We start from the raw sequence: 21,644 nt of genomic DNA, 5'->3' as shown, positions 1-21,644 counted from the left end.
GGTGCCCGCTTAGTTTTAAAGTTGGTAACCTTACCCCAAATTGGGCAAATCAACCCCTGAACATTTTAACAGTTGGGAAGGAGGCTACTCAGTAAACATCGTTTGCCAGTCAATGTTGCTAATAGGGCTCTTCAAACAATGTTATAGTTGAAAGATGAGGTTTTTGACCAACGTTTATGCGATAATAAATCCATCTTCAAATTGCCAAAGAAACCCTTTGCTTTTTGTATTTGTATGTGCAACAAAGATTTCATATGATTAACTCTTTTGGAAATAATTGCTTTCAGTTCAGCTTCTTGCTAAGTGTTGTTTGTGCATTGTGGTCCTGATCATGAGCCAATCTCAAAATAATGTGTTAACATGTATTGACTCCACACACACAAACACTTTTCGTAGGAGAAGCAAAGCAGGTAGAATCCATTTTACAAAAATACATATTCTGGCATCTTCTTTCTATTGCAAAGGGCTTCCTTCCTCAACCAATCCTTCCAGGATTTGCTAACCAAATAGGATTCTCAATTATTTATTATTTTCAACTTTCCACAGTGACTGGGCCCTCATCAGCAATCTGAGGCATGAATTCTAACAACTCCAAGAATCACAGCACAAAGTTTTCATCGACAGATGGACAAAATGAAAAAGGAGTTTGGTAAATGCCTTTATTAGCTACTGGGTGCAGGTCTACTACGTGGCCAAAGTGAAGGTGAGGGTTGCACAGGAAGTATAATACTACTGTTTCTGCTGCTAAGACCTGGCTCAATGCTGGATACGGCGGATGGACTGGATCTGGCTGCTATGGGCTTGGCTGCTATAGTCAGTGTACTTCCGATATTCACCATTCTGTCGGTCCCGTTCCAGGATATATTGGTAGCCTCGGTAGCCTGGATATTGATATGCCACCCACCTAGGAGGATAAAACAGAACATAGGGATGATAGGCAATCTGGCACATGTTCCTTCATTGGAAAGGGAACTGCACATCTTTTCCTAAGCTGGTGTTTTGGGAATGTATTGATACTGCAACACCTAAATTATATTGGTTGCAAAGGCTAAGTGATATAGTCCCAATGTATCTGAAAGGTGGTAGGTTGGAGTAGCAGAGCATTTCAATGGCCTTTAGTCCTTTGGATCCCAACCTGTCCAGTCCTTGGACTGGATAACCAGCCCCAAGGGAGATGTACCATAAAAATGACTGAGAGTAGGGGAAGCAGACACTGTAGTAATTGTTGCTGTTTTGAAATGCAGAAATCAATTTTGGAAAATCTATCAGTTGTGTCTGTGGATCTGTTGTGTTCATATTTTAATAAGATGGAGCAGTACTGTAGATTTTTATACAGTCCTTTAAAAAGCCACCAAACAAAATTTGACACAAGAAATGAAACTTCCTTGTAACTCCTCTAGGTCTCTTGAAAAGAGTTGGTTTGCTGGGTTCACACAGCCATTGCTTGTTATAATTGTGGTTTGTTAAATAAGACATTATGGGAATGCTCAGTCAGAAACCATAATTTACCCACTTCAGTAACCAATTTAATATGCTCATCTAAAGCCAAATAACCACCTTATGGCTTAATACAATGTGTGATCAGAAACAGAAGAAGCCTCTGTTTCCAGTCCATATCTGATTATGGAATTTAAAACTATGGAGAAAAGTGACCAGCAAACTCTCTGCTAGAAAAATATAAGGTCACTGTCTATTATGAGGATCTTCAAATCTACAGTGATCATTGTGCAGCATCATCATAGCTTTTTTGGTTATGAGTACAGTAGCCCAATACATATACAGAAGATACCAGAACTGTAGGACGGATGGTCTTATTAAATCAAGGTAATTACTCAACCGATGCTCTCTGATATTTATTACCTTGAACCAAAAATTGCACCAAGAGAAACAGAAGGCGTCACTTACGCTCCAGAGAGAACTTTGATGGAGGCTACTTCCTTGCTGCACCATCCCATGGCTTGCAATGATGGATAATCATCAGTCAGCTCAAACTTGATACCTTGGAAGTTCTCTGACTCATACAGAGTCACTCTGCTGTCATTATGATTCTGGAACATAGCATGAAGATGTCTCAGAGGAGGAAGAAACACAAGCAAAAGAGATCACAATGACTTTTCCAAGTCTTAGGCTTCCTTTCCCCTTCTTGTACTTTTAGATATTTTTGGAATGCCTCTCCAAAGAGGCATGTTGGTAGCTCCCATATCTTTTTCCATCTTTCCTCGAGATTGATTGTTTCAACATAGGGCAACACGGTTCATGCTTATTGCTTTGACTTTGTCCTCGCTCTCCGCTTCCTAAGATGTCCTTCAGCATGTTGGGATCTCATCTCTCAGAGTTCCCAGTCAGAAGCCTCAACGACTATACTGGCTGACAGTCACTGTCCTAGAACACATCTGGGAAAAGCAGGGTTGGAGAAGGCTATATCCTTACTTTGAGACTTGCCCCTTATTTTAAAGCTTTCTGCCTCCTATGTCAAACGGTGCACTATTAATTGCTTTGCTGGGTCAGAACCCATTGTGAGGCTTATCTAACCTGCCAGATGCTTTCAGGGGTTCATAACTTAAGTGGACAAGGGTGGTGGTGATTGTTATTCTCATTCCACAACATTTAAAACTAAAACCAAGCTAAAACCAAATAAATCACATGATGGGTTAGTAGTGGGATTATAAACCCTGTCAATATTGGGAACAGAGGAAATAAAAATCCTTGGAGATAAACAATTGCATCAGCTACCCCATGACTTTTTTTATTCTTTCTTTTCATCTTTGTTTCCTCCTCCCCTCTTCTTCTATTAATCCTCTTTTATTTTCTCCATCTATTTCAGTGGCCCTCTAATAGCTAGATATTGCAGAATTAATGAAAAGGAAGATAAGGGCTTCTGCAAATTGTAGTTTAGACTGTGTATGCATAATGCGCTATGCCCAAGATGCGAATCCCTAGCAAATTAACTCACAGTTCATTTACTACATTTATCCATCATCTTATTAATCTTCTGGACTTATGCGATTCATTGTACCCAAAATGATCCATAGAGACCAGGTTCAGACAACATACTAGAGTAAAATTGACTAATATATGGGGACTGTTTATTTTTGCCTTCTAAATTAAGGTCACCGACTCTCATGTAGCTTAACTCTGCCTTGTGTTAAACTTGTGTTTTATAACCAGATAATCCTCGTCTTACAACCATTCACTTAGCAAACCATGAGAAGTTACAATGGCACTGAAGAAGGTGACTTATGGCCGGTCCTCACACTCACAACCATCATAGCATCCCCCACGCTCTCACAATCAAAATTTAAGCACTTGGCCATCAGCCTGTATTTACAATAGTTGTCGTCAATCTGTGACCTTCCCAGCCAGCTTCTGACAAGTGAAGTCAATGAGGGAAGCCAGATTCAGTTAACAACACGGTTCACTTAACAACAGCAGTGATTTGCTTAACGAACATGGCGAAAAAGGTCATAAAATCGGGTGGCAACTCACTCGACAACAGACTTGCTTAGGCATGGAAATTCTGATACCCCCATTGTGGACTTAAGCCAAGGACAACCTGAATTCTCTCCAAGCAGCTACTGTGAATTTCTGTCAATTATTGTGAGTGTCCGATAAACTACTTCTCAGGAAAATAATAATAATAACAACAACAACAATTACTGGGAACAGCAGGTTGAGAAGCTTCTGGAGAATGAAAAAGTCAAGATCTTGTGGGACTTCAGAATTCAGACAGACAGGCACTTGGCCGACAACACACCTGACATAACAATAGTCGAGAAGAAAAAGGGTTTGGTTCATTGACATTGCAATACCTGGTGATGCATGAACTGTAGACACGCAGCAAGCAAAAGACACAAAGTATCGGGACTTACAAATTGAAGCTGAACGACTTTGGAAAAAGAAATCGTGTGTTATCCCAATTGTAACTGGAGCCCTTGGAGCAATATCTAAAGGGCTGCCTCGCTATTTGGAAATCCTGAATTTATCAGACTTGAATACCCCGATTCAACAAAAAACCACCCACCTTGGAACAGCTTATATCCTCCGATGCTACCTGAACAGTTCCTAGGTCTTTGGTTAGGACTCGAGCTGTTGAGCTACCAACCAGCCCCAAAGGCTGTGCATCTCACTTAAGATTAAATAATAATAATAATAATAATAATAATAATAATAATAATAATAATAATAATAATAATAATAATAATTGAAGCCCCGGATATTATATGACAAAATGCCTTCCAATATTTCAAGGGTTTAGGATTTGTAGGATCCCAGGGTCCCAAGAATCTAAGGGGTTAAAAGCTGGCATCGTTTCGCCTCCCTCTCTTCCTTCCACTGCACATCCCTGCAGCCTGAACTCCGTGATCCTGCCAGCCAAGAAGGAGATGCTATCTCGCAGTCTTTTATTAAAGTGCGGCCCTAATCTGACTGGTTCTTATTAAAGCCCACAGATGGGGGACGTGCAGAGATTTTAAAGCCCAGTTTAGAACCGAAGCAGCTGCTTTAGAGATGGAATGATATGTAACTGGCTATAGCTTTGTGGCAATGGGTGTTATACATTCTGACTCTCTCACACACACACACGCCTCTCCATTATCCCTCTTTTAAAACCCTGATAGATAACGCTCCAGTCCATACCAGTTGCTTGCTTCTGGTAGCTTTGTAATATATGGCTGATCTTTTTAAAATCTTTCATCTAAAATCAAAGTGCCTAATTTACTTGTTTGTCTTCCACCTAAGTCTATGCATTTTAAAAAATTCCCCGCAAAGGTGACCTTAGCCCCACCCAGTCATCTTTTAGGATGGGCAAATTTGGACGAGGATTAATACAACACAAGGCAAAAAATCTGATTGGCTAGTTTTGGGATAAGTGTCAGTTCTCAGGCTGTAAAAGCAGCAGCAGGAGAAGTTACTTTCAGACTGGCAGGATTCTTTTAATGTAGCTTGACAGTAAAGTAGAATTCGTTTACCTGGCTGCGTTTCCTGTCTGGTCTGCCTAGACAGGCTGACATCAATCTTGCAAGTCTAGTACTCTTTTACAAAGAGAGGAATTTCAGGAATGGCTGCCTAACTTCAAGGAACTCTGAGCTGCTTTGTCGCAATACCAGCAGCAGTGAATTCATAAGTGATCTATTTGCAGAATGCCATGATATAACTAACGCAACAGAGCTGGGGCAGAGTTTGATGTGAGACTGAATATGTTTATCACAGGCAGGCCCCATGGAGTTTCCCACCGAGTGCACCAAAGCGACTTTTGTGCTAAGCTTGCTAAAAAAAAAAAAAAGCAGCAGCTAAGTGGGCAATATTGTTCACTGAAGGCAACAAACTGGTGCAGGGCAACTTATCATGATTTTAAACTCAGAAGACACGTTGGGCATTCCCATACAGAGAATCATTGCTAGGAGAGCGATCTGGAAGCTCAAGCAGGGACAGAGGAGACTAAGGTCATATATTTTGGAGTTTAAACTACTTGCTGGCAATACAGGGTGGAATGACTTAGCCCCAATTGACCTGGAGCTGGCTGAGGACCTAAGACAGGAGTCTTCCAACTTAACAGCTTTAAGACTTGTGGACTTCAACTCCCAGAATTCCTCCTCCAGTCATCTTAGCTCAGGAATTCTAGGAGTTGAAGTCCACAAGTCAACTTGCCAAGTTTGAAGACCCTTGCCCTAAGAGATGAGCTGATGAGGCAAAGCACCCCAAATATAGCCCCGGAAGAGCTATATTAGCATCGTATACTGATGGGCTGCTGACCAGAAGAGTTAAGGCAGGGAAGGAACAGGAAGGGGAAAAGAACCCACAGCCCTTCTCCCTCCAATGGGTTCCTTAGAATCCAGCCTAGGAGAACTCATGCAAATCTGAGCAGCCAAGAGCTCCCTGTCATCAGGAGAGAAGCAAAAAAGAAGGGACTATGCTTTTACTGTGGGATCCCAGGACATACAGCCAGACAACGCCAGGTGAAAACATCAATGAAGTTCCCTCAAGCACAGCAATGAGATGCAGAACTTGTAAATCAGCAAAGCACGTAGCCAGCAAGTGCCCAGGTCGCTCTGAAGCAGCACTTCAAGGGAACTTCATTAGCCTGCCCCTCCTCCCAAGAACTCTGAAGAAGACCTCTCCACTATTTTGAGGATAGTTCAGATAGTCAATAGAAGAGAAGCACATTTAAATACTCCTGTTATTTTAGATTCCAAGCAGAGGGTAGAATTTTCTGTTGTTGTAGAGCAGTGGTCTCCAAACTTGGCAACTTTAAGATCTGTGGAATTTAACTCCTAGAATTCTCCAACCAGTGCATGCTGGCTGGGGAATTCTGGGAGTTGAAGTCTACAAGTCTTAAAGTTGCCCAGTTTGGAGACCTCTGTTCTGGACCTTACAACCACTAGCTGATTATAAAGCAGACAGTTAACTCCACAAAGCATCCATACAAAGTATTTTTATTGGTTCATTAGGCATCGTCAATATAACTCACGGTTACGTCGAGATTCATCTCAATGTCCAACTCTTTGCATAGCTGACTTTCTGGTGTAAAAGGATGGTAATCTCTCATCCCATATCGAAGGAGCAAGGAGGTGAGACACCAGCATGATGCTGGGTTCAGGCAAGAGTGAAGGAAACTCCCACAACCCACCAAGGGTCAATTCAGTAACCAATCAGGATTACAGATGTGGCCACATGACATGGACTACATTTCCCAGGACACCTTAACTACATTTACCATGATGCATTTCCTTAAGGAGACAGCACCCAATTCCTAAATAACTATCCTAATTCCCTATTAACTATAACTGGCTGGACGGCACAGTGGGGCAACCACCGATTTCATAGATATAGAAACAATACAGAAACTAAAGCTACAGACAGCCCAATAATAGTTGAGATGATGATTGATGGACAGCCACTAAGAGCAGGGCCAATTCTGCTGCTCATGGCTCCTGTGCAGTTTACCATCCAAGACCACACAGAGTTCATAATGCTCTAGGCCACCTGTCTCTTTCAACTGCCCACCATCTTGGGAATAGAGCGGCTTCAGCTTACATGTGAAGTTGGACCCAAGTGACCCTCTCATTCTGCTCCCCTAAAATGCCCGCAACATTGCTTGCAGGCGACGAAAGCTTATCCTCCACCTGGCTCCGATGCAGAACAAACCAGAAAAATAGGTATACTTTGCAGAGGTTTGGAGAAGAAGAGAGCTTCGCTACCCAACCCCTCCCAATCGGGCATGTGATTGCATCATCAATTGGAAGCCAGAAGCCCAAGCCCAGCAGAGACAGCATTCCATTTCTACCTGCAAATTAGCTATTTTCAAGGAACAAATTAGTATTCAATACTCTTTCATGCAGTTATTTTCCTAAAAGATCGATTCAATGCAGCATTTGCCCCCCACTCCCCCCATATTTTAAACTCCCCTTGTCTGGTGGCCCTCTTTTTAAACAAAAAGGCTCCTTATGCCCATGGGAGAAATTCAGGGTGGGTCCTGAAGTATTTAAAATGCTTTTGAATATTTTAAAGAGCACTCACGGCACATCTGATAGTCCGGAAGGAGAGTAGATTCTCGGTCCTATAAGCACTGTTTCCACTCCAGGCCTCCCAGTGAGGGTAGTCTCCTTTCTCCAAAATGAATTGCTGCCCTTGATATTCAGGATACTCAAAGCCTATCCAGCTGTGGTTCAAGAAAAGAAAAAGAGAAAAGTATGAGGATATGTGGTTTCATATTCTAAAATCAAACTCAAATTCAGCTCAAATCTTAATAGCGCCACGAAAAAAAATTATGATAGATAGGACATTTCTCCCAATTTCTCTTCTGCAGTAATTATAACGAATGCACTTTTAAAAAATGTTTTGCAAATATTATTTGGTGAAGCAAGTACTTGGTGTGCCTCCTTTTAACATAACTACCATGGTAAAAACTTACATGTTCTTTAAAAAAGATCTTTAAAAAGATCAGACAACCTACATTCTAGCTATGTGATCGTCTTCTCTGCAGCACTGTGATTGCTGTAAATATTATTTGGTGTTTAGAGTAAACATGGAAGTTGCTTTGCAATCAAACAATCTATTGTCCTTTCAAACCTACATGGATTCTGATTGCCAGCAGGGTTTTAAGAATTCAAGCAGAGTTATTTCAAATTAATGACCTCTCACCCAGGTGCAAAATATTAAGCCTGTGACCCTTGCATGTAAAGGAGGGGCTTTACTACAGAATTATGCTTTCCCTCACTTTGTCTAACTCCTTGGTAGGGTTTATTGGCTATTTATTTCCCTTTTAAATAGTTTGTTTATGGAAGTACCCTGTTTCTCCAACAAAACGGCCTCCCCCAATAGGAAGTCCCAGCATGTTTTATAGGCATGAAATGAAATTAAGCCCCTCCCCCCAAATTAAGGCCTATATTAAAACATGCGAAATGGGGGGGAAATGGGGGGGCTTGCTGTTAGGAAGTACTTTTGTTGTACACCCGGATATGGTGCTGCCTGCGTTGACCCTGATACAAAGTGCCCCACCAACGCCGAGGTCAACATCCAAGCCATCGCCGCCTGCCCTAAGATGCAAGGGGCGGGGGGATTAAGTCACCCCCGAAAAGACGGCCTAGCCATTTTTTCGGGGCTCAAAAAAAAAATAAGACCCAGCCTTATTATATGAGAAACACGGTATTTAATGCAGAGTACCAAAGCAAACGTAACCTGGAAAGATAATTCATATTTTGACTTTGTGATCTACAAATTATTCATTCAAACTGTTAAAGAATTAATATTTTCTCAAAACACACAGGATCATATTATCCCATAAACAGCTCTGTGGTTTCCAATGATTCAATGCTGTTTAAAGCAATTAAGCAATGTATAAATAATACACATGATATTTAAATACATCTGTATACCTCTATACCTCAAAGTTTTTTAAAGTGTCGATGGCAGAGTAAGATATCTAGGAATTTAGTAAGCAAAAACACAACTCACTGTTAAAATTTGTAGCAGTGCTATCTTTTATGTCTGATCTCCTAAGATTTCCTTCCATCAATCAATTAAAACTGCAACTTCCTGATCAGCTTTAAAGATGACTGTATATTTATTTATCCATACTCTATGTGAAAGTACATGGAGGTGCTCAGAATCAACTGAAAAGTCTATAATGTAATTGGCTGAGATGGCAAAACTGACTGCTCTAATTAAAAAAGACTAGTTTTGTTTCCGTTTGGAAACCACTTCTGGATTTTGTACTCAAAACTAAAAAAAAAAATGAAGCTTTGATTTTAGATTTGATGACCAGGATGATTTTGCTGTTATAGTAATGGCTTGAAACATTTAGAAATGTAAAGCAAAAGGTTGAAATTATAACTCTTTTTGTATTCTACTGCCCTGAAAAAGTAGGAAGCAATTACCTTTCCCCACTCCCCACTTCTTTCCTCTTTAACTTTCCTGATTCTGTTTCTGTTTTTACTTTATTTCATTATAAATGCTTAAAACCAGAAGCTTCTGTGGGCTTCCCAATGTACACTGTGAACTGCAAAAACACTTACGGGCCATTTTCCACTTTGATGGAGCGAATCTTGCGGAAACCACGTTCCATGGCATTGGGGCATTCCATCATGAACTCGGAACGCTTCCCCTGGAAATTTTCTTCTTCCCAGACAATGATCTTGAATTGCCCCATGCTCTCCATGTGGCTGGTCATGGGTAGATCTTTGCCTGTGGAGGTGGAATAGTATGGTTAAGAGTACATTTGTGGAGCAGCTGGAGATTGTATGTGTAGCAGGGGAGAGATGCCTATGTGTGAGTCCTATCTGTCCCTTCTGGCAAAGCCCCTCAATTATGGACCGAGATGTCAAGGAGGAACAGTGGCAAGCATATGCAAGATTGCCAAATAGAGAAGAGGAAGACTTAGGGAACATCTGAGAGGCTGAGAAAAGGAAAAATGTTCAAAACTTTGTTTTTGAACAGAACAGGGTTGTATGATTACTGGGTGAATTGCAAGCTGAAGGATAGGGCAGGTAAGTGGTCTTCCTTCTCATCTATTTTTCTTCTCCCTTTAAGTTGTTTCTCTGTCTCCCTGACTAATCTACAATAATGGAGCTTGATTTTCTACTTGCCATCCATAGACTGAAATCACACAGGTGGTAATTAAGAGTGTGACATCAAAGAAGCCCTTAACAGATTCATTCATTGGATGACAAGGCATCTCAGCTCTTACACGTTATGTAGTCTTGTATACTCTCATGCAAGACATTTTTTGTGTTTACTGATTTACTGATTATGCCACCATTGGCTGGATTCAAACATAATGCTTAGCCATAAACAGAGAATTAGAAGGTAAGTGAGGTCACACGACACATCAACACAATCAAACTATATAACAGCTTATTGAGATGCTATGCATTCAGCCATAAAGACATGCACATGCAAAAAGCGATAATATTAGACAGGAAAGAGTGTCTTACCCAGAGGAGCATGTTTAGGAGTTATTATTCAAGAGCAACATGTCAAAAAGTTGGCATTAATTAGTATTATCAAAATTGCCAGCATTCATTCAATACTTTTAGCTAGATCTACTGAAGAATTAGTGGTTATATTCACATAGCATGCTTTAATCTTGTTTAAGGGTTTAGTATGTTGCAAAGATAGCCTGAACATACAGTAGAGCATAGTATTTGGACAGGGGCATTTTAATTTTCTGAATTGGGCACCACATGCCTTCAGCAATCGATAATCTTTCTTTTAATTCATAAATCCCTGATCCAGAGGAACACCAGAGGATTCTGGAACAGAAGCAGCCTGGCCAAAAGGAATTCCCAAATTCAAGGCATTTTCTCTTGCCTCCCAATTGCATAAGGCGAACTGAAGCCCAGAGCCTTTCCTTTAAGGCTGCCTCGGTCGCTACCCTGGTGTCACATTTGCACCCGCGCAATTCTATACATGCCTCCCAATCCTAAGTGTATAGTACACATTTGTGCACGCACGGATCGTGTAGGCATGCGCTCAAATGTGCGCGCGGACACACCTGCATATCTCGGCGCTCCGCTTCTTCTCTCTCTCTCTGTCGACATAGTCTAACAGCCCTGCTGAGAATATGCGAGACGCGAAGGATTAGAAAGGAAGGTGAAGGCGAAATGCCATCGGACCCCCGTCGGCCTCGAGGTCGAGCCGTCCAGTTGCGAAAGAGGCTCCCCCCTTGCACTCCGACGGCAGCATCCTGCCCCGAGCCAGCGAAGAACAGGAGCAGCAACCATCCAGCGCCGGCACCTCCAAAGGGCTTCTAAGGCAATCCAGGCCAAGAAAGCACCACATCTCGGCGGGGCGCGCTGATCCTCCGCCGACCGACCAGCAGCAGCCTTAACGTCCCAGAAAAGCCACCGCCACCACCATTCACCAACAACTCCCCCTCACCCAACCGCAAAAAAGAGCGCTTCCCCAACCCCAGGGAAGGCGGTCGAATCCTCAACAAAGAGTGCCAGGATACCCCACCCTCCCAAAGCAGCGCGCAAGGACTTACCTTTGGCGGATCAGACAAGGGTAAAGATTGGAGATAGGGGGCTGGAGGTCCCCGGCCGCATTATATAGCCTGGCCTGACCAAGTGACAAGGGGAGAGCACAACAGGTTGCGCTGAGTCAGCGAGGGGCAACTATGGGTGGGCGGTCAGCCGGGCCTGTCCATACCTCTTGCCCATCCTGGCGAGATGCCTCGCCTCCCCGAGGCCCATAAAGGGATGAAGCGGGCATGTTAGCTTAGCAGTCGAAGAGCGAAAGATAAAGGCCCTGACGCACCGATTCCCTTTCACCTCGGAACAAAGGCCAGCTCAGCTGGAGGATTAAGCTCGCCGCCCTTTTCCCAGGCCATTGCACGGGAGGGACCGGCCGCCCTTCCAAAGTGCAGGGGGAAAGAGCCCGTGGCGCCGCCGTCGTGAGGCGAGATTAGCACGGGGCCTCCCTCGAAATGGACGGCCTTTTCCCTGCCCCCCCCCCGCCCTTCAGAAAGAGTCGCGCTTAGCGAGTACTTCGAGGACACCCTCCTCCAAATGAATTATCTGGGTTACTATTTAGCAAAGGGGGAGCGAAGCTGGCCTGCTTCGACGGCTGCTTTTCCCTCTTAATCATACCCCAAGGAACCGGCTTCACGCTTCTCAAGACCACTTTTACACGCGTTTTTGTTTGTTTGTTTTTAAACTCATGGGAGAATTTTCCTTGGTCTCACAGCAAGAACTTGGAGAGTTCCCCCAAATAAGCAGGCCTCGCCCTGCGATGTTGGTCAGGAAGCAGAAGGCAGCAGGAAACGGGGTCGGGAAATAAGGCCTAAAATATCCATCTTTTCACAACCCCCGGGGTTCCCCTTCCATCCGCAAAGATCACAGTTGGCTGGAACATGAGCGCGGCTCGATCCTTTGCATTTCCAGAGAAGCCCTGTGGGAGCCACAATGAATTTTGTGCCCCAGACCTAAAATCAGTTCTGCTAAGATTTGCAAGTAAATGTACAATCTCTTTAGGTCCCACTAGAGGGCATAAAAGGGCAGGGATTTTGTACATGGAACTGCAATTGAGGCCACTGGTTGGCAGTTACCTAAGAAATAATTAAAACTTCATTTTCTCTTGTGGAGTTCTCCCAAATACATGTATATTAAGGTGGGTAATTTCTCCCCCCTCAACTGTTTACCTCTATTCTGGCAGCCTTCCAGTTCTTCTCTCAGATCTTTTGAAAAATGTATGCCTTTAAGCCAGATATTGTGCTTTGGGCGATTTTGTGCAGCATTTTAAGGCATTTTAAGTGTTTTAAAAACCACAATGTGTCTGAAATTTGATCTGATCAAAATAAACCTGAAATAAATTCAAGAACATATCATGCTAATCAGGTTTTTGCCCAAGGAAATAAAGTAATATCTTTTAACAAACTTTGATCGGTTCTTCTATTGAAATATATTTATATATTATATCAAGCTTATAGTGATTATAGTATAGTATATATTTGTAGTGATTAAGCTAGAATGGGAGGCATATTTTTTTTAATTGCCCAACCTTAGTGAGCTGCTTTATGTATGGAAATGGCATGTCAAATAATTCTGAGTGCATTGTAGGAGACCTGTGTTAATCTATTTGAGTGAGAGACTAGTAGCAGCTTTTTCAAGCTCAATTTTAATAAATTTGCTCATTGGAAAAGCCACCACCAGAAGCCCCTTGATTTTTGTTTAAATGCTGAGTACATAATTTTTTTAAAAAAAGTGTTTAAGCTGTGTATTTGTTTAACCTCTTTAATGGGATGAAAAGATGAAAAAAATCCAATTCCTGAATTTCATGCCCCTTGGAAAAGGCTTATGCATTGAACAAAAATAAAGGTTCCCAAGGTGAGGCACAAAGCATGGCAAATAAAGAGAAGCACTATACAATGTAACTCACACTGCTTTTCTTCTGGGATTTCCTGCCTAATTGTTTAGGACTACAGTTGTGCTACTGGTGTACTTTATTTGGGGCCTCTTGCATGTTCTCTTTGTGTCATACTGTGCTTTACCTATTCACAGGCTGTCCATCACTTTATGGATCTGGATTTGACCATCATTTTAGGAATATGGATTTGTTCTGAATTGTGCTTCCACCCAATAAAAAGCCGACATCACATGGAAAGGAAGACTCGAATCATAGCGAGACTGTGAATTGGTTTACTATCAAGAAAAAGGAGGTGGAATGAAAGAAAGAAAAAAGTACTTGTTCTCCAGCATCTTTTGCCTGTTTCAGTATCTGAAGATGTTGGAACATTAGAGATGTTTGACTCCAGTATAATTCTTAGAACCTTCAGCAAATCTAATCTCTGCTGGAAATTGTGGGAGCTGAAAAAGTCTACATTTTATAGATTGTGAAAAGCTGCTCGGAGAACAGTCGTTCCATTGTGGCTACTTAATGTTATCTCCAAGATATTCTGAATCTAGCCTTGCACCTGCAAATCTTTTCTTTCTGATAAAAGTTTTCACTCTCCCTGATTATGTCAGGGCTAATCATTCTTCCAGAGATGGAAGAGTCTAATTTGCTGGAGGACTTAAACAGGCTGGATGGCTATCTGTCATGGATGGGACAGTTGTGGACTCTTGCAGTGAAGGTTGGACTAAATGTTCTCTGCATTTACTTCCTATTTTTACATAGTTTGGTTCCACTGTGTAAGTTCAACCCAATCTACACTGCAGGAAAATAGAATGTTATACTCAGCAGAAATAGTTTAGGTGGACCTCATTTAGTGACCACAATTAGGACTGAAAATCAGTCATTATGAAACCACAAGTGTGCTTATTATCTTGCTTCAGCTTTCCTTTGCTTTACAGACTTACAAAGGTCATGAATATGAGGATTGGTCATAAAGTTACTTTTTCATCACTGTTGTAACTCTGAATAAGTTGTTAAGCAAGGATTATTTGCAACTACATTTTTCACTAAAAACAATGTCTGGATAATTTGGATTTACATGTTAAAGAACAGCCAATTTGGTCTACCGGTTAAGGCACCAGGTTAGAAACCAGGAGACTGAACTCTGGTCTCACCCTAGGCACAAACTCACTTGGGTGATTTTGGGCCAGTCACTTCCTCTGAGCCCTAGGAAGGACTCAATGGCAAACCACTTCTGAAATCCTGCCAAGAAAACTGCAGGCACTTGCCCAGGCAGCCACACAAGTCAGCACTGTCTTGAAGGCACACATTCCCCACCTCCAAACTGTTGAAGGGCCCAGCTACTTATATCATCTTTATTTTGGCCTTCCTATTTTACTGTCTATGCTTACTGCTTGGCATGATCGACTAAAAGACTGAGTTCACTCTTTGTGTTAAGCTATTGTGTACTTTGTTCATTAGCTTAATACCATGTATCCATTATGCCTTAGCATTTTATGCAAAGCAAGGCATTATGGCTTGTTGAAGAAACTAACACTTAAAAATCCTGGGTTAATGATTTTTTACAAAAAATAAGATTTACTTGGATTTAATTTATAGAAAAGTCATGGATCAAATTACCACAAAGGCTGATTTCACATTACCAATTTTTAAGTTGTCATTCCTTCCCCCCAAAGATCTTGATATTCCTTAGAAGCAGTGAAGCAGTATCTGTCTGCATCTCACCATCCTACCAATACTGATGAAAATGTTCAGCAGACGAAATATCTGTTTTGAATTTAACATGAGTTTTATAAATTTTAACTGATATAATTTTTATGTTACATGGAATTCATTTCATTTAATAAACTTCTAGGGTATCTACAAAGAACAAAATATTATTTGCTTTGATTTACATTGTTTTCTTTTATGACAGGCTGAATTATAATTTACAAGGCCTAATTTCATTTGCTGAGCTGGGTAATGAGACCAAATCTTTTCTTTCATTAAAAACGACCCAACCAATGAAACAACTTCCATATCTTGTGACTGTCCCCGTAGCCATTTCATATTGCACCTATAAATTAGATAGACTTTCAATAAGGAAGTGAGGCAATAAGAAATGCTAAACGAGGTAAGGATGATCCTTGTCTGGATTTTCTTGGCCAACGGAGTTGGAAAATGCATTATGAAAAAGTATATGCTGAGTGCTACAATGAATGTTTTGAGCCCTTTGGGGCAATGTAGATTGTTTCCCACTTCCTTCCATGGGAAGCAGTTTTTCTTGAGCCCCATCTCCCTCTTTCCTCCTTGCCTGGAGCAGATGGAAGTAGCGCCAATCCCTGTTTATTTTGCCACCGGTTGCCCGGTGCGGTGTTTGCTCCAAAAGTTGTTTCCTGCTTCAGGCAGAGGCACAGCTGGGTTTATTTGCCAGGCCTGGTTGATTAGATCAGGAATCCCTCCTCCTGCTGCCCTTCGCTCTCTCCTTCTTTCCCATCTCATTTCACTAACGGATCACTCTGCACCCAAAGGAAGAGAATGTAGAGATGAGAGGGATGTGATTTCTCCTACCCTGCCAGGGGCAAGGGCAGCAGTGGAAGAAATACTGCCTTCCCTTAGGCCTGAGATAGCCAAGCCAGACATTCAAACTGTGTTTACAGGTCACCTGCTTGGCCAGGGTTAATGTAGCCATCATTTCTCCAGTTATCCCAATTGTCTCAGGTGGGGATAACATACTGAAATGGTGTTGACTAGCCCCTGTCCACTATCTGTGCTTCTAGTATTAAAGCTTTGCTGCCACTTGGATGGTTAGAGCCAGGCCTTCCTACCTGTTTGAGCTGCCTGACATATTTTCCCAGCACAGCACTTTCCAAAATTCTCCTGTCTTAGCTATCAAATCTTTCTTACCGATGTAAATTTTTGGAAGAAAATTTAGACCAGGCTTGCCTTCATAGCCTTTGTTCCCACTGGCACCACTGGCTTGGATAAATGGGTGGATTCATGATGCTCTAGTAGTAAACAATTTTAAACTGGGGGACAAAAACAACAGTGAAATGGAAGAGATGCGCAACTTTTTCAGCATTCTAATGTCAAACATTTGTGGGCGGTGGGAGCTGTAAAACAAATATGGTCACACCACACATGCAATAATTTTTGTTCAGTTTTTACTTATGATTTGCCTATTTTACAGCTTATATTATTTTGTTCTGCTTCCCACATCAAAATCAGAGGTGGTATTCAGCAGGTTCTGATCAGCTCTGGAGAACCACTTGCAGAAATTTTGAGTAGTTCAGAGAACTGGCAAACTCCACCTCTGACTGGCCCCGCCCCCATCTATTCTCTGCCTCCCGAGTCCCAGCTGATTGGTTGGGTCTTCTTTTGTTGCCCTGCATAGGAGAACAGAGCTGGAAAGCAGGTTAGTGGGGTGGGGAGGGAGTGGGGATTTTGCAGTATCCTTCCCCTGCCATGCCCACCAAGCCACACCCACAGAACCGGTAGTAAACAATTTTTGAATGCCACCACTGATCAAAATGGTAAGAAATTGTGTTGTCCGTTACAGTCCTAGGGAGCTCCAAGGCTGTGAAAAGTGGCTATAACTAGCCCAGTCCTGATTTAAGTGAATCCTGGTTTAAAAAATGTTCACAGAGCTCTTTTCCAAAGAACACATTGTCTTAATCATGACAATCTTTTCCTGTGAGGCTGGCCAAGGATTGCAGATCAGGAAGAAAAGAGAGACAGCAGTTCACCTAAGGGCGTCCACTGAAATCTGTCTAAGTAAAAAAAAGCTGGATCTGCTTCTTTCACAGCCTACCTTCTTCTTGGTTGCTTCTTGGGTTCTACCAAGAGGCAGCTTTGGAAGAAAAAGTGTTCTTTGAAGAGCCATCTGAAAGGAATGTTAGTTTAATGTTTGTCTGTATTTGGATGCTGAGGAACATATTTCTCTGCCCTTGGATGTCTGAAAAGAAACAGAGCTGCAACCATCCTGAGTACAGCACACACGCACACACACACACACACACACACACACAAAACAGGTTACCTATCTGGCCTCTCTGATTGCTATGGGGACTAATCCACCTAGAAGGCCACAAAGGACCAGCCAGCTGTTCCCACGCAGTTGATGACGTCTCATAATGCCTAGCTATTGGAACTGAAGCAAGGGTATCTAATTGATGCCATGCCACGGTTCAAGCTGTCGAACTCCATAGAATTGCATCAATAAATGCACTGAATTTTAAAGAACAAAATTATTATTGAGTTTTCTTTCACCTGAAAATTTCTTCCTTCTCTAGTTCAAATAAAAAAGACTGGGGGGGAAATATGTCACCATAAGGTGACATATTCCTAGCTCTCTCTTTTTTTTTAACAGAATCTCTGTTAATTCACTGGTGAAGTTTTTGATAGACAGAAGTGATCATCTTCTTATGTTTGCAGTTCATACTGATATTCATGGCCCAGAATAAATTGGTAAAGAAGTTGGCAACCCCAGGGCAGAAGATGCCACTTATTATTATTATCAGAGGCTTTGTGTTTTCAGTAGCTGCATGAAATCAGCAGCTGTAGCCAAGAAAGCATTTTGACTCATAATTTCTAGCTCTTCCTAACAAATAAAATGGCTGTCTTGTAAGTGAGGGAAATAGAGGTTGCCTTTGGTGAAAGAATCAAACAGATTAGATAATGGGGGAGCAGAACAAAAACTGATATCATCAGCAATAAAACCTGCCTGCAATGTCTCATGAATGGAACTCTGCTAGGTAAATCTGTTCCTCCCATCCGTGAAAACACACAGGGAAAATTGTGTGAGAACAGAACATTCTTGTGCCTGAGGGCTCCCAGCCTGGCAACTGGTCTTGGAGCACAGGGCTGACATAGTTCCTGGCTATTTTGTCCTTCCTCCTTCATTCACCTTCTCGGTTCACGGCCAAGATGTGAGATTAGAACCACTACCAGCAGCTTCAAGTGTGTGTCCTGTCCCTGAACTGTGTGTAGTTTACCTTTCCATTCTTTTGAATTCGTGGGTCTTTCTTTTTTTCCATTTCTTATTTCTGAGATTCAGTGAAGACAAGGTCTGTCCTGGAGTTTTTCTATGATGACCCTGTGGTTTGGCTCTTTTTTTTTTTCCTTCTAAGAGAACTATAGGTTGACCATCGGTGGGCTGCGGAAATCTGAGTGACGCCTCAATAGCAACAAATAGATTCAGAAAACATAAAATAAACACGGCATCCTAAACATATAGCTTGAGAACTAATTTGTGAATGTTATAAAAGTTTCTCAAACTGGAATGGGGGAAAAAGCAGAGGAGCCCAGATACGCTAACACAATTCCACTTTCATTCACCACTTCACCTAAGACAAAACATGGTTCTTTTAAAAACACTTTTCTCCCTTGTATGCCCCCAACAGAAATTTGTTCATATGAGTCACACCATTGTCAAAATGGATTCGCTGATCTGCTCACTGAATAGTATTTAGTTTGGGTGACCCCCATCATAGTCCAGGACTGCAACCACTCCCTGTCTCACAGCCAGGACATTGTCTGAAGGAGCCTTAGAAAAGTAGTGCCAGGTACTAGCCAAATAGGGTTAAGGTGACCTGTTAGGGGTGTAGTAATGATCAATCACCCGTGGAAAGTTGCTCACTCAGGTTTTTTTTTTACAAATACCACTTCTTGGTCTAACGAGGTAGAAGATCTACAACTGCAAGAAAGTTCTGGACCCCTAAAATGCAGGTCTGTGCTAAAAATTAGAATAATAACCCTGCCCTAGGCTGTTTTCAAAGCAAATACCAACTTGAAGCCATAGCTATTACATCCTCACAGTCCAATATTTCAGTATGTAGTATGTTTTTTCAACGCCCACGGCAGTGGTGGGATTCAATTTTTTTTTACTACCGGTTCTGTAGGCGTGGCTTGGTGGGCGTGGCAGGAGAAGGATAGTGTTAAATATCCAGTCAGAGGTGGGATTTGCCGGTTCTCTGAACTACTCAAAATTTTCGCTACTGGTTCTCCAGAACTGGTCAGAACCTGCTGAATACCACCTCTGGTCCACTGAAATTATTCTTCAGTGAGCTGGTAGTTGAGATGATAAGAAGTGAAGTATTTCTATTGCCTTATGAAAGATAGAGGGGTAAAATAGGGCTGGCCATTGAAGAGAATGAAGTAGCTATTTTTGGAGGCAGTGGCAAGAAGTTGGGAGACAGGGCTGTATGTGTTTATAATATAGGAAGTTAGCACCCAGCCCTATCCTAGAAAAAATGAAATAGCCTAGGAAATATTCAAAAGGCAAAATATTTCCCCTAAAAAGAGTAGAAACTCGGAAGCAGAAGATCACCTCCCCACCTTTGTTAGTGGGTGGGCCATTAAGGCCTGGGCTGGAGTATTTTACATAACAAAGATCTCCAGGTAGAGCTATAGGAATTGCCAAAAGCCCTTTTCATTACATCATCATCCAGCCAAGGCTCAACCAAGCCTGGGACTCAGGACAGACTACAGAGTTGTCCCTACATGGCCCCATGGGAGTCTTGACAACCAATCAGAATACAAGCTCAAATTCAAATCCCAGCAGAGAGTATAAAACCAGGCACTTTCAGCATCTCACCCTTCCTTCTTTGGAGCTCAAAGCCATGTGGTCTTGTCCACCATTAAACCATCTTTCCAAACAGCCTCCATGTTTCCAGTGTCTTTTTCCCACTTGGAACTGAACCCAGAAGGATAATTCTTCCAACAATACGTAAATGGCCTATCATTTCCCTGGTTTGCCAGCTGCCTGCCGTGTGGTAAAAAAAAGATACTGGCTCTTTGCCAACATTCAAGCAAGGTGCTCCTGCTGGTCTGACCAGCTTTGTGCATTCATTGGAGGAAATGCCTCCTTGTCCTTCACCTCAGGCAGTAAGATGTTCAGTGCAAAACCCTGGGAATAATGCTTAGATATTTTTGCGCCTGGTTAATTTGCTTTCCTTCCTTATTGCATGTTAAAAGATGGAAGAGAATGGCTCCCTTTGTCAAATCAGCTAACAAAGTTAGCTGAGTCTGCTTATGGACATGCACACTTGCCACTTACACAGCTATAACTTTTTAATAAAATTTGCTGATGCTACCAGACTGATTTTTGAATGCTATACATTTTTATTTATTTTATTTTATTTGATTTGATTTATCAATCGCTTACAAGATAATAGCTATAAGTATAAACATGAGTAAGAATACAGGAAATAGATACGAATAAATGGGGACAAAAGGACAGGGACGGTAGGCACGATTGTGCACTTATGCACGCCCCTTACAGCCCTCCTAGGAATGGGGTGAGGTCAATAGTGGTTAGTTTGAGGTTAAAGGAATAAGGGTTAGAGGATGTAACAACAGAGTCAGGTAATGCATTCCAGGCATTGACCACTCTGTTGCTGAAGTCGTACTTTCTGCAATCAAGTTTGGAGCAGATAACATTGAGTTTGTATCTATTGTATTGTTGTGGTTTAAGCTGAAGTACATTGACAGGGAGTTCCTTTTACAATGACTGGAACCAGAAACTCCACCTTTTAAAGCAAGAGGCACCCATTCAGAAAGTTCAGGTAGACTGTTCTTCTTTATGCAATACTCAAAATATGTCCCTCCCCCCAATGGGTTGTGCAGGTAGTCCTCGACTAACAACAGTTTGTGTAGTGACCATTCAAAGTCACAAGGGCACTGAAAAAAGTGAATTATGACCATGTTTCACACTTATGACCATTGCAACATCCCCATGTTCATGTGATCAAAAATTCAGATGCTTGGGCCACTGGTTCATACTTACGACCATTGCTGTGTCCTGGGGGGGGGTGTCATGTGATCCCCTTTTGCAACCTTCTGACAAGCAAAGTCAATGGGGAAGCCAGATTCACTTAACAACCAAGTTGCTAACTTATCAACTGCAGTGATTTGTTTAACGACTGAGTCAAGAAAAGTTGTAAAATGGGGCAAAACTCACTTAACCAATGTCTCACTTAACAACAGAAATGTTGGGCTCAATTGCGGTCATACGTCGAGGACTACCGGTATTAACATGAAAGTGTGCTTTCCAGATTGTAGGGAAATGCCTGCTTCTAAAACAGCAGTCTAAAATATATTTGGCAGTAGCAGTTTTATATTTTCAATGACGATATTGCTCCAAATTATTACGAGAAAAGCCTCCTCTCTCCAGTCATCCATTGCATTAAGCTGAGACTTTTGAATTATTGGCTGCTGTAGACAATGCAGAAATATCACTCAATATGACTATTTAAAATATGTCATTTTTTTCATCGTGGTTTGGTATTTACTGTGCATGCTTGGTCTATTTAGTG

The 21,644-nt window shown here is 41.9% G+C and overlaps 1 protein-coding gene across 4 annotated transcripts; it reads right to left on the bottom strand.

Moving 5' to 3' along the window:
* Window positions 1–645: 645 nt before the first annotated feature.
* On the bottom strand, window positions 646–20,070 carry CRYBA2 (crystallin beta A2). Of its 4 annotated transcripts, none has more exons than XM_087920573.1 (6): window positions 19,925–20,020; window positions 10,991–11,048; window positions 9,513–9,681; window positions 7,516–7,657; window positions 1,906–2,048; window positions 646–904 (listed from the first exon to the last, which is right to left on the bottom strand). In XM_087920573.1, the coding sequence occupies exons 2-6, from the start codon at window positions 11,034–11,036 to the stop codon at window positions 757–759; spliced, it is 648 nt and encodes a 215-aa protein (XP_087776699.1). In that variant the 5' UTR covers window positions 11,037–11,048; window positions 19,925–20,020; the 3' UTR covers window positions 646–756. The 4 variants fall into 4 exon arrangements, with proteins under 4 accessions (XP_087776699.1, XP_087776697.1, XP_087776698.1 ...); XM_087920571.1 differs by lacking the exon at window positions 19,925–20,020 and adding an exon at window positions 11,483–11,632 and having other exon boundaries at window positions 10,991–11,051; XM_087920572.1 differs by lacking the exon at window positions 19,925–20,020 and adding an exon at window positions 11,483–11,576.
* Between the last annotated feature and the right edge of the window lie 1,574 nt (window positions 20,071–21,644).

Source organism: Pseudonaja textilis, chromosome 1, assembly GCF_049901715.1.
Source record: "Pseudonaja textilis isolate UNSWEBS1 chromosome 1, rPseTex1.2, whole genome shotgun sequence".
NCBI lineage: Eukaryota > Metazoa > Chordata > Lepidosauria > Squamata > Elapidae > Pseudonaja > Pseudonaja textilis.
The sequence above is the reverse complement of the archived record's forward strand: the minus strand, read 5'-3'. Positions and strand labels throughout refer to the sequence as shown.